Source organism: Mirounga angustirostris, unplaced genomic scaffold, assembly GCF_029215605.1.
Source record: "Mirounga angustirostris isolate CCGP_5_RB_7025 unplaced genomic scaffold, mMirAng1.0.hap1 SCAF_5, whole genome shotgun sequence".
Taxonomy (NCBI): domain Eukaryota; kingdom Metazoa; phylum Chordata; class Mammalia; order Carnivora; family Phocidae; genus Mirounga; species Mirounga angustirostris.
The window spans coordinates 173,903,388-173,916,572 of record NW_026991713.1 but is presented as its reverse complement, the minus strand read 5'-3'; the positions used below and the strand labels follow the sequence as shown (position 1 = coordinate 173,916,572).

At 44.7% G+C, this 13,185-nt stretch overlaps 2 protein-coding genes across 2 annotated transcripts in view; both read left to right on the top strand.

The window, feature by feature from the left end:
- Positions 1 to 22: 22 nt before the first annotated feature.
- The window catches only part of TMEM225B (transmembrane protein 225B), a 33,345-nt gene continuing 20,182 nt past the window's right edge, over positions 23 to 13,185 (top strand). Inside the window, exons 1-2 of the mRNA XM_045875765.3 lie at positions 23 to 3,084; positions 3,340 to 3,505. The gene's annotated coding sequence lies outside the window, so the exon portion shown is untranslated. The remainder of the gene's footprint in view (positions 3,085 to 3,339; positions 3,506 to 13,185) is intronic.
- LOC135364312 (zinc finger protein 514-like) lies at positions 1,032 to 13,125 on the top strand. The gene is made up of 4 exons (XM_064590333.1): positions 1,032 to 1,190; positions 2,194 to 2,359; positions 9,647 to 9,804; positions 12,730 to 13,125. The coding sequence occupies exons 1-4, from the start codon at positions 1,032 to 1,034 to the stop codon at positions 13,123 to 13,125; spliced, it is 879 nt and encodes a 292-aa protein (XP_064446403.1).

Sequence of the window (13,185 nt, the reverse complement as noted above, 5' to 3'; positions counted from 1 at the left end):
ATATCTAAAGGCCTCAATCAGAAGCATTTGGAAATCTTGGAATCACCTTCCTGGCTGCGACTCAGTTCCTTCCAGAAACCTGCTTCACAACAGGAGTGGATCAGTCTCCTTCACACTGATACAAAGCTTGCTCTTCCACAGACTTGGGGAACAAAGTCTGAATGTTTAGGGTTTTAAGGATTATTCAATTGGGATGTTGTTGGCACATAAATAGTTTGAGGTTTCAGTAGGACTAGGCAGAATGTGTGGTGTTTTTTTTTTTAATAAGTAAAACACATTTTAAAAAATGAGAAACCAAAATAATCCTGGAGGACAATGTCTCTTTAAACTTGCAATATTTAATCAGTCCAATGTAATGTGAGTTTGTGTTTTTAGTGTTTTAATCTTGAAGATTAAAGGGGAGGGAAGAGAAGAAATCTAATAGTTGAGGTACACCAAATATCCACCTACCTACATGCATATGTATGTTCATATTCAAACTTAATCCTCACACCTCTGCAAGGGAACTAGCTCTGTTTTACAAAGGAACTGAGGTGTAGAGAGGTTGAAGAATCTGTTAGGGTCACTCAGCAAGTTAATGGCTCAAGTCCGGCCTGACTCCCAGGCTTTCCATCATCATGATGTTGATATTAGACACATCCCAGAACCCAGAGAAGTTTTCTTTGATAGCTCTTCACTCCCTGTTACATCCTCAGTGGTTGACTATTACCAGTTTACAATTAATCTGAATGCTCCCAGAGCTGTCTGGGGTACTAGGAGAAAATATCCCAGTATCTTTTGGGAGCTGATCAGAGATCCTGCTCCCTGAAACAGGCTTAGATGATTTTGACAATGACAGGCCACAGGTCAGAGCTCCCAAATTCTTAACTCTTGTCAAGCTATCCCAGCTCCCATTACTAGATTTACATTTCCATTTCTCAATGCCCAGAATGTGCTCTTTTTCCCTGCTAACTGGAACTTGCTGATTGATGGACATGTATTAGATTTCCTGTCACTTCTGACTGAATTACAGCATTGGAGCAAGGTGGGTAATGGGAAAATCAAGTTTGATTGCTAGGTTTTTGACGAGCAAAAGTGTGGATAGATGTAGACTGGAGAGATGGGGACCACTGGAAGAGGAGCAGGGAGAGTATTTCAAGCAAAAGAGCATATCAGAAGGCCTTCAGATGAAAGAGTTTGGCATCTTCAAGGTAAGAAGCTCTCTGGAGGAATGCATTACCCTAGGAAGTAGTATGTGGGCAACTGAGGAAGTAAGAATGAAGTTGAAAGGAGGCCCCTCAGGTGTCATAACGGCAAAGCACAATGGAATTCCCACCTCTGAAAATGTGACCTCATCCATTCATTCATTCAGTAGTACAGTTGCCAGATGTGATGATGTTCAGTGCTAGCCTGTGGGCACAGTTAACATAAACCATCAATATTAAGTGATGAAGACAAACAGATTAGAGTAGTTGTCACAGCAATGACTGGAATTGGACATACCTGTTTGAACTTTGCTATTTACTAGCTGTGTGACTTTGGGCATGTTAGCCTCTCTAGTTTCCTTGTCTATATGATGGTTAATAATAGCATGAAAATTAAATGAGGTAATGTAAAAGGTACTGGTTATATCTTAAGTGCCAAAAAGTTACGAACATAAACACCAATATAAAAACCAGTGAGAATGTGTTTAGCATAAAATCTAAAAAAGAGGGAATTGAGCAAGCATTTAGCAGTGCAGGACTAGCATTGTCCAGGGAGGAATATTCTGGTTTTGGAGAACTTAAATATGAATTGAGAGGTCATCAGGAATCCTAGACTGTGGTAGGAACTGCCTCCCCATAGGCACTCCTTACTGGAGTCAGCAAGCCTTGACATCTGTCTTTTCTTGCTAACATTTGTATCCTATGGCATCACATCTGACACTCCCTTCAAAATACGGGCACATGAACGAATCTTTAATCTGAGACTGGGAGGATAATTTCAAACAGCGTACTGTACAAGTCAATGAGAAAATAAATACTGGAATTTTTCATTTTGCTGATGCATCCCATTCACACCCTTCACTTTTAGAAAATAGTTAACCTCATATTTGTATCCCATTCATGTTTATAAATTTACAACTTGGGCATAATGACAGTATCTGTCTTTTTCTTTCCCACACTTGATCCTATTACAAATCTCCACCTGGTCTAACCTTTGTCCTCCCCCCAGGTGCAGTTTGACTCCAAGCTCTGGTTTGAACTGGCCAGCGTTCTAAAGGCTGCCTTTACTTGCTCACTGAGTCTGCAGTTTTTGGCACCTACAATTTTGAAAAAGAATGAACTTAATGAGATTGTTGTGAAAATTAATGAGATAATGCCAGTTTACTCCAAAACTGGTAACTGTTTCTGAGTTTAGCAGGAACCCCTCCCACCCCCCCATCACGAACAACTCATTTCCCTAACATTTTTCCTGCTTCAACGTATCAAAGCTATCTCTGGCAAACTCATCCAGGCACAGTAGAGTGTTTGAAATCTTGACCCTATTTCTAAGGCTTTTCTTCCTCTTTTAGCCCATTGGTACCAATGTGACTCCTGCTTACTTACATACTCAGGCACAATTGGGAGGCAATGGAGTAATGGAGCGGAAACACCAGTCGGGTTGAAGCAACCTAGGGAGAGGACAGGCTGGACTGTAGGCATAGATAAGGGATTCGGGTCCAGCAGAGTCATCCCCGCTTTGTGGTTTGCAAGGAGGGAGGTGGGGATGGGTGGTAAAACGGCAGGGGTCAAGGGAGGCGGCAAATGAGGTGCACAGGGGACAGTGCGGGTGAGAAAGAAGGGAACAACCAATTTAGATCCCAGGTCCACGTGGGCGATGAAGGGCAGATAGAGAAATCTAGCCCCATCCTCCCTCAATGCCTCCTTGGGTAAGGACGAACGCCAAAGGGGGCGCCATCCCAACGCGGTTCTGGGCCCAGCTCCCCAGCCGCCCTGCAGAACCCGCGATCGAGAGGAGACCTCCGAGCTGCCTAGACGGGACCCGGAAGTGCGCGCCGGGGAGCCCGAGTTTCCAGTCGGGCCCGGGGACCGAGGGCGCCGCCGCTGCGGGGCGGCTGCGCGAGTGAGTATCAGGGCCCCGGACTGGGGGCTGCGGGTCCGCCCTCCGCGGCGGAGAGAAGCGCGGGCTGAGACGGGGGTGGGCGGTGGGGGGCTCGGGCCGAGGGGGCGCCGGGGCGTGGGGCTGGCGCCGCAGGCCTGACCGCGCCCCCGCGCCGGGGCCCACCCAGCCCGGGGACAGTGAGTGGGAGCCTCTCCTGGAAAAGCTTCCCTTGCCGTTTCCCCCACATCTGCCCTCCTCTCCCTCCCTCTCCCGCAGCGACTGCCCGTCCGTGGTGCCGCGCTCTGAAGAAGTTTTAGAGGAGGTCTTGTCTTTGGGAGCCCCAGCCCTGGGGGTTGGATCCAGCCCATGGAGAAGCCGCCTGAGCAGATAACCCCGGAGTCCCTGTCCCCATCCTCCAAGCAGGAGCCCCGAAAGAGCAAGGGTGAGGAGCTGACCTAGCTGGCTTTCTTTGTCTAAACTTTGTCCTTCCAGCCGCGCGGCCTCGGATCAGATGGACACGACTAACTTTACACTTAGAATTGTCCTGGTGAAAAACTACTTTTTTTTTTTTTTTTTTTTGTCCCAAGGCTCTCTTACATGTAAATAAAGCCTGTAACCAACGTTTCCTCTCGACTGTGTGGAGCAGACCTGCAGCACGGTAGTATCCTAGCACTAAGTCTAGGAGGATCTGTCATTCCAGCACCTGCCAACTTGCTTGGCCTTTGGAGAAGCTCAGTGAATGTGTGAATAAATGAATGAATGAACTCAGCCAAGAATGTCCCGTACCTCAAGTGCCAGGAAAAGAGCGGGCTCCTCCACTCATCCTGCCCAAGCTCTCCTTCATCCTTAGGGAGGATACATTTACCACCCCAGGTATAAACTCCAAGCTGGTGCCTTGCCTGTGAAGTACAGTAGATAAGCCAGCCACCTGCTGATGGAAAATGAGGTTAAACTATTAGTATCAACGTTTTTTCCTTAGATATCAGCATTTTTGTTTCAGTCTGCCATCCCACCATTATGTATGTCTGGCCCCTAAAAAAATGGACTTGGCTTATTTAATTGGGTGACAAAGGCTTAGATAATCCACATCATGGACTCTGAGATGGCTTCTATTTGGGGAGATTTTCTTTTACACATTTATGTGTAAAAACCATGTTTTCAGACTAATTTTTGACTTGACAGGTATTTATTGAGCTGTTAGTATGAGGTGTTGAGACTAAGTTGAAAGAAAACCTAACCCCTACTCACCCAAAACTTAAGAGTTGAGTTGGAATAGTTACCTGTGAGAGGCTATGGACAGTAAACTATGTAGAAGTTTACAAGAGGAGATCCCTGTGAACTGGGTTTTGGCCCAGGAAGTCTTAGAAAGTCACAAGTTTGGCCTTGAAAGAATTTAGAGTAAGAAAGGAATCAAGTTGGCCTTTCTTTCTTTCAACAATACTATTGTTATATTTATTTAGAGAGAGCGAGTGAGCCAGTGGAGGGGCAGAGGGAGAGGGAGAGAATCCTAAGCAGGCTCCCTGCCCAGCAAGGAACCCGGCATGGGGCTCGATCTCATGACCCTGAGATCATGACCTGAGCTGAAATCAAGAGTCAGACGCTTATCTGACCAAGCCACCCAGGTGCCCCAGAAAGGAGTCAAGTTTTGGGCGCCTGGGTGGCTCAGTTGGTTAAGCGACTGCCTTCGGCTCGGGTCATGATCCCAGGGTCCTGGGATCGAGTCCCACATCGGGCTCTCGGCTCAGCAGGAAGCCTGCTTCTCCCTCTCCCACTCCCCCTGCTTGTGTTCCTGCTCTCGCTGTCTCTGTCAAATAAATAAATAAAAATCTAAAAAAAAAAAAAAAAGAAAGGAGTCAAGTTTTAAATGAGAGGGGATAGATGCTTACCATAGGCTCCCAGTTGCTAGTCTTTCTAAAAGGCCAAGTGCCTGTACTCACCTTCCTAAAACACTCACTCACTCATGTTGGTTCACAGTGCCCACTGCATTCAGCCCAGACTCCATAACCTGGCATCCAGGGTCCTCAGCAGTGTGGCCTCAACCCACCTTGAAAGTCGTTCCTTCGTGTGCCCCAAAACAAACCAGCAAGACTGGTGTGTCTGCACAAAGTAATGCCAAAGACCCTGCACTCTCCACCGTTGTGTCTTTGTGTCCTTTTTCTCATACATTACTGTCCCCTATATTCTCTGCCTATCCAAACACTACACATCCCAGCATCCTGCACAGGGCAGTCTCCTAGGTGAAATTTCTGAAACAGACTTGGACTGTGAGGAAGGAAACAAACAGATGCAAGAGACATTTACACGAAAACCTGAGGACTTGGTGGTTGATTGAGCATTAGGGGGAAATTGGGTACGATCGCCCTTGTTCCCTTCACTGTCATACCTCTTAAAAAAAAAATCACTAGTTGCTATTGCTTTTGTAACGCAGGGCACCGCTTCTGCTCCATCAGAACTGATGATATCCAAGTTGCCAATGGCTTAGCTAATGAAGCCACTGGACACATTTTTTTCAGCTTTAATTTTTTGACCCCTTCCTATTTTTTGTCGATGTGATCACTCTTCCTCGCACCTCTTGTTCTTTGGTTTTGGAAGCACCGTTTTCTTCTGGTCTTCCTCTTGCCTTCTCTGGGCCTTCCCCACTCCTGTTTCTCCATCTGTTTTTAAACATTAATTTTTCCGCAAGACCGTTCTTAACCCTCTTTTTTTCACTCCTGTGGGTGATCCTATCCCCTTCCAGGACTTCTCTTAACCGCTATCTGCTGCTCTTGCTGCCTTCTGGGTCCTGAAAACTAGATGTTCATGGGTGTACCTCGGAGCTCCTTGTTTTCTGTCAGGCCCACACCTCCCTACCTTCCAGTGACTGCCTTGGTTAATTTTATTTTTTTAATTTTTATTTTTTTAAAAGATTTTATTTATTTATTTGACAGAGAGAGACACAGCGAGAGAGGGAACACAAGCAGGGGGAGTAGGAGTGGGAGAAGCAGGCTTCCCCGCAGAGCAGGGAGCCCGATGCGGGGCTCGATCCCAGGACTCTGGAATCATGACCTGAGCCGAAGGCAGACACTTAATGACTGAGCCACCCAGGTGCCCCTGCCTTGGTTAATTTTAGTGACTGATTTTCCCAAGCTAGAAAACTTGGATTTGTACTGTACTATTCTCCTTCCCTCCGTATTCAGTCAGCCACCAAATCTGTCAGTTTCTCTTCAGAGAGGCCTGATTCTGTTGCCTGTGATTGCCATTTCCTCATTTTAGACCCATTCTAGTTTTCTTGGGTTGTTGACACATCCCTATGCTATTGGTCATGTACCCTACTCTAGGCTATCCTCCATTCTGCTGCCAGAATGAATTTCCCTAGGAACAAATTTGATCATGTCAGTCTCTGTCCAAAGCCCTGGGTGTGGTATATATGCCTCTTCATATCTGGCTCTGCTCTATTTTTCTTTTTCTTTCTTTTTTTTTTGAGAGAACTAGAAAGCGTGAGCAGAGGCAGGGGCAGAGGGAGAGAATCCGAAGCAGACTCCATGCTCAGCGAAGAGCCCGATGTGGGGCTCAATCTCAGGACCCCAAGATCATGACCTGAGCCGAAATCGAGAGTCGGACACTCGACTGATTTAGCCACCCAGGTGCCCCGTCTGGCTGTACTCTTATTTTTTTCTGCTATATCTCCTGCTGCCTGCCCACATGGGGCATACATTTCACTCACATGGAGTTTTTGTTTTTGTGTGTGTTTGTTTGTTTGTTTCCTATTCCTTGAACTTAGTGTTCCCTTCTATGTTGCTGAGCCTTAGCAGATGTGATTACTTTTGTCCGGAATACTCTTCACTTTGTTGATCCTGATCATAGTTCAAGATCCAGCTCAACATCATTCTCTGAGGCTACCATCTCCAGTCACCTAGGTAGGGGTTGTCCTTCCTAATTGCGCTTTGAAGCACCATTATAATCCCTCCACCGGTATCTGGCACGTAGTAGGTGGTATGTACGTTTCCTGATTGGTTAAATCAAACAGGGAGTGTATTTGTCTCCTAGGGCTTCTGTAACGAATTAGCACAGCTTCATAGCTTAATACAGCGGAACTGTATTCTCTCGGTTTTGGAAGCTAGAAGTCCACGAGGGCTGTGCTACCTCTGAAACCTCTAGGGAAGAATCCCTCCTTGGCTGTTGCCAGCTTCTGGTGGTCCCCAGCAATCCTTGGTGCTCCTTGGCTTAAGGCTGCATCACTTAGTCAGTGTCTCCATTGTCACGTGGCCTTCTTTCCTGTGTGTTTCCATGTCTGAATCTTCCTCTCCTTTCTCTTATATAGATGGCAGTCATTGGATTTAGGACCCACCCTAATCCATTATGACCTCGTCTTAACTCTGCGAAGACTCTGCTTCCAAACGAGGTCATATTCTGAGGTTCCAGGTGGACATGAATTAGTGGGGGTGGGGCAGGGAAACGACACCGTTGGACCCAGTACAATAAGTATTGCTCATTTCTTCTGCTGTTAGAAGTAAATATACTTGGGATCCCACGGCTTTGTAGTTAAACAAACTTGAAGAACTGCATAGATTTTTTTACCCCTTCCCTTTAAATTAGAAGCAGATCAGCGAGGAAACTTTTTTTTTAAACCTTTGTCCACGGGAACACATTTGCTTTGCTTATTTCAGGGGGCAACTGCTCTCTTCTTGGGCTGCTCGAGCTCTGTCTCAGAGCAGCCACTGTCTGCTGAGGCATTCCAGAGGGTCCTGCTCTCTACCAGAGTTTGAATCCACGTTTTTGGTATTTTTTCTCTAAGTGGCTCTGACCCATGAGGAGATATACCTCTCTGAATTCTATTTGAGCCTCAGTCCTGAAGACTTTTTATAAATGGTCTATTTGGGACCCTCAGTGACTTACAGATTCTTCTCTTGATTGCTGGGAAATAATCAGGAGTATTTTGAAGTACTGAATGTGCGCAGGGTTCTTTACATAGCACTGGGCTTGGAGACAAAGAAATGGAAGACATCTTTTAAAATAGAGATGCTTTCAGCATAAATTGAAGGGAACACACACACAACTAAAAATACTTTTGAGGAGAGGCCCAAAGACAATGTGGTTAAATGCCATGAAGGAGACAGGAAGCGAATGCTTTAGAGATTTAAAGGAGAGCTTACTTCCAGCTGGGATTAGAGTGGGGTTAGGTTTCAGGAAGGAGGCTGCCTTGAGCTGGGTCTGGAAGGTTGAATAGGATTTTGATAGGTGGAAGAGAAGTACATGTGTGGGGATATACATGTTCAGGAAACTGTTCACATTGACTGGAGTATAGAGAAGATGTGATAGAAGATGAGTCTGTGAGGCAGAGTGGAGTAAGACTGTGCGAAAGGAATGCCAGGCAAAGAGCTTAGCTTTTGTTTGGCAGATATTGAAGTATGTTATGTTAGCTTTTCTTAATAGGCGGCTAGCCGGTGAGCGTTGTATATCAAGGGAGAGAATCTGATTTGTTGAGTGTGGTATGGGAGGTGAGGTGATTAGGATCTGACTTTAGGACGTTCCTAGTGATAATAGGAAGGTAGGGACAAAAAACCAAGAAGTGTGTTGTAGGTAGAAGCAATAGTACTTGTTTACTGGGTGGATGTGGGGGCAGAGAAAGGAGTCACTGCTCGTTGTCACCCCTTCCTTTTTTATTTTGAAAAATGCTAAAGCTACCGGAGAGTTGCAAGAACAGTATAACAAATACTCATATGCCAGAAGGAGGAGCACGTTTGAGACATACTGATCTCAAGAGACTGGTATGAGAGCCATGTAGAAATGTCTTTTTAGATTACTGAAGATGCTGTAGCCTGTTATAAATATCGCCCATTTCAGGAGATGGGGACACAATCCCTCCAGCTACTCAACCCAGAGAGAAAACTTTATTCTCTCATATTCATACCCATCAATCAGTAATCTTATCCACACGACCATCAACATTTTTTTCCAGAATCCCAGTACTTCTTACCACCTCTGCCACCATCTTGGTCCAGGGTGCTATCATCCCTCACCTGGATTATTGCAGTAGCCTCCTGGCTGGTTGTCCTGCCTCTGCCATTGTCTCCCTATTGTCTCTTCCCAACATAGCCGGCAGCATGATCCTGTTAAAATGTCAGGTTTTGTCTTCCTCTGGTCATAAGCCTCCCATAGCTTCCTATCTCACTCAGTAAAAGCATACCTCTTACAGTAGCCTATCGGGTCCTGTGTTCTCTGAAAATGAGGTCTCTGACCTCATTTCTTACTATTCTTCCCCTTGCTCATTGCGTTCCAGTCATACTTGCCTCTTTGAACACCTAGGGCCTTTGCACTTGCTAATTCTTCTGTGTGTAATGCTCTTTCCCAGAAACCTTATCTCCTTCAAGTCTTTGCTTCAGTGTCATTTTCTTAGTCCTTCTTTGACCATGGGGTGTAAAATCACAACCCTTCTGCCCACCCCCTCCCTCTGACACTCTATGCTTCTTCCTTGCCTTTGTCTCTGTACCACTGTGTCAGCTAGTAGAATGTAATTTACGAGGTTTCCTGTCCAGCTCCCTTACTATAATGGAAGATCTTAGAGGGTGGAGTTTTTGCCTGTTTACCCCCTGATGTATCTCAGCACCTGGAACTGTATCTGGCATGTTGTTGGTGCTCAGTAAGATAAATGTGAATGAGTCAAGTGTCACAGGACTGGTAAAGAGAAGGATTCAAGAGTTACAGGAGAAGGATCACCTTAAGCTTAATGGAGAAAGTGATACTGAACAGGGCCTGAGAGCGGTAGGATTTACATTCTTGAAGATGTCAGGCAGGCTGTCAGTTCTCTGTCAGTGGGCCTATAAAAGGCTCGTCCTCTAGAACACTTAAGCCTTCAGAAGTTGGGAGAGAACAAATAGCATGGTCCAACAGAAAGGAGAAGAGGCTTCATGTAAGGGAGGAGATGGGAATGAGGCTGGAAAGACGGGCCAGGTCAGAAAAATGTAGAAGAAACCTTCGTTTTAGTATTTGCTCAAGCCAACCACAGAAGACATGTCTCCTGCTTCATAAATTATTCCAAATCCAAGTCCAAATGGAGGCATTCCCAGGCTATGGATCTTTCAATTTTTTTTAAAGATTTTATTTATTTTAGAGAAGAGAGAGCAGGGGGAGGGGCAGAGGGAGAGAGAGAATAGCAGACTCCAAGCTGAGTGTAGAACCCGACGGAGGGCTCAGTCTCACGACCCCGAGATCATGACCTGAACTGAAACCAAGAGTTGGAAGCTTAACTGACTGTGCCACCCAGGTGCCCCTGATCTTTTACTTTCTGAAGGGCTTCTAAGTTTAGGTGCCCCCAGGCTTGGGGGACAGATGTGGCAGATTTAGGAAGCTCTTGAGTTGTGCTGTCCAGTAGGGTAGCACCAGCCACATGCATTAATTAAATTGAAATTAATTAAATACAATTAAAAGTTCAGCTGCTCAGTTACACTGGCCACATTTCCAGTGCTCAGTAGCCACATGTGGTCATTGGCTACTGTATTGGATAGTGCAGATGTGGACCAGCTGTATAACCACAGAAAGTACTGTCGGACTGTGCATAGTGAGTGACTCGAATTTATAGTACCAGTTCATTGTGGTATCTTGCTAAAAAGAATTGGCTGCCTAGCTAATATTTAGACTTGATTGATGCCTTTATCACTTTTTTTTTTAGGTACCTAACTTTTTAGACCTAGTTGGTGTTCTCCAACTGTTTGCAATTTGTGTGACATATAAGAGAAACAGTTAAACACATGTGCAAGCGGATGTAAAACACTAAGCCAGTAATCACTCACACCTGATAGAATGGTTGTCGCCTAAAAGACAAGAAGTAACACATGTTGGCAAAAATGTAAACTGGTGAACTACCAATAGAACTACGTAAGATCTGTCAATTCCACTTCTGAGTATTTATCTGAAGGAAATGAAAGCACTGTCTCAAAAGATATCTGCACCCCTGTGTTCATTGCAGCATTATGTACTGTAGCCAAGACATGGAAACAGCCTAAGTGTCCATCGATGGATGAGTGGATAAAGCAGATGTGGTGTACATACAAATATACGTGAATATACACAGTGGAATGTTGTACAGCTGTAAAAAGAAGGAAATCCTGCCATTTTCGACAACACGGATGGACCTTGAGGGCATTACACTAAGTGAAATAAATCAGACAAAGACAAATACTGTGTGATCTCACTTATATGTGGAATCAAAAAAAAAAAAAAAAGGCAACTCAGGCACAGAAAACAGACTGGTGGTTGCCAGACATGGGGGGTTGGGAGTGGGGGAATTGGATGAAGGGGGTCAAAATGTAGAAACTTCCAGTTATAAGATAAATAATGTACAACCTGGCGATTTTAGCTGATAATGCCGTATTGTGTGTTTGAAAGAGAGAAGATCTTAAAAATTCTTATCACAAGGAAAAAATTATTAAAAACACAATATCTAAACTGAACATACAGAGGATGAGGACATATTTAGAGGTGGAGAATAGGTGTAAATATGGTTCTGTGATAAGATATCACAGACGATTATTAAATTCCTTAAAGAAAATGACCATTGACAAATAAAATCAAGGCTGTTTATTGTGTTAGGCTTTCACTGCTGCTAGAAATGCTGCATTGGCTATTTCTCAGCAGCCCCTCCTTTCATAAAGATCCCTCTTAGCAGAGGGCCTACTTTCTCTAATAATATCATTGCAAAACAATCTCTCTAGCATTAGTAAGCCGTATTTCAGTTAAGAGGAGAAATATATTAAACAGGAGATGTTTTCTATCCTGTCTCCCTTGAATGCAGGGTACAGGATTTGTTTTTGTATATTCTGTTAGAGTCAAAATCGACTTGGGAATATTTCTCTGTACCCTGTGCTTCATATTGTAAATAACTTTTCCTCCTCCCCCCTCTTCCTTTATCAAATCTTCCCCACTTGCAGTATTTCCAAAAGATGCATATGAGGTGTGAGTGTGTCTGTGGTCACGAGTGAGCATGTGAACATCTGAGTGTAGAGAGAGATACTCTGGTGAGGAAGGTGTTGGTCTCTGATTACATGAAGGGAATCTTCTCTGTTACCTCAGGGATGGTCATGTGGCCAGGGTGCTATGTGGGCAGAACCTCTGGGGGAAGGTTCTCCTCTTTATTCAGTCCCTGCCCCTCCCCACACATAGCCCCCAGCATCTCCCTTCTAAAGTTCTGAGATGACTCCACTTCCCTCAAACTCTGCTTCCCTTTTCTGCTAATCCCAGTATGTCTGTCTGGTTAGCCACTTCATATATAAACCTGAATTTTAGTTTCCCCACCACTTTCTCCAAATCTGTTCAACTTGTATCCGTCTTTTCCCTATATTGCAAGGCCATTTTTCATACTTTTTTGAACCACATACTTCCGGGATACTCTGATCATCCTGTTCCCCACCAGGAGTTTTTCTTGTTACATTTTACCTTTTTTATATTTTCTGTCAGATGGTGAGACCTGGACTGAGGATCAATTAATTATAAAGCAGAAAACTCTTGAAGTAGGGCTGCGACTACACGAAGGAGATGAATGTGAACAAAACAAAAGGGGCTCTGAATATGGACAAAGCTTTCATAACAGCACAAACTCTATCCAACAGCCACAAATTCTTAATTAAAGAGAAATCCCAAATGTGTAATATTTGTGGAAAATTACTCAGATGGAACTCATACCTTATTCAGCATGAAAGGATCTATACACAAGAGAAACCTTATGAGTGTCATGAATGTGGAAAAGCTTTTGGCCATAGTTCGAACCTTATTCAGCATCAAAGAATACATACTGAAGAGAAACGCTATGAATGTAGTCACTGTGGGAAAACCTTCCAGCACAGCTCACATCTTATCCAGCATCAGATAATTCATACAGGAGAGCTGCCTTATATGTGTAATGAATGTGGGAAAGCTTTTGGTCGGAGCTCAAGTCTTGTTCGACACCAGAGAATCCACATGAGGGAGAAACTCTATGCGTGTAGCGAGTGTGGGAAGGCCTTCAGCCAGAGCTCAAATCTAAGAGAACACCAGCGAGTTCACACCAAAGAGAGACCATATGAGGGCAATGACTGTGGGGAAACTTAGAGTCGTAACTCGCACCTCATTGAACACCAGAGAGCCCACACAGGGGAGACTCCTTATGAT

Coding starts and splice junctions, on each gene's coding strand:
- LOC135364312 (XM_064590333.1), top strand. CDS start 1,032: ATGGGAAAATCAAGTTTGATTGCTAGGTTTTTGACGAGCAAAAGTGTG. Junction 2,360..9,646: donor GCCAGTTTACTCCAAAACTG/GTAACTGTTTCT, acceptor GATGTATCTCAG/CACCTGGAACTGTATCTGGC. Junction 9,805..12,729: donor CTGAACAGGGCCTGAGAGCG/GTAGGATTTACA, acceptor TACCTTATTCAG/CATGAAAGGATCTATACACA.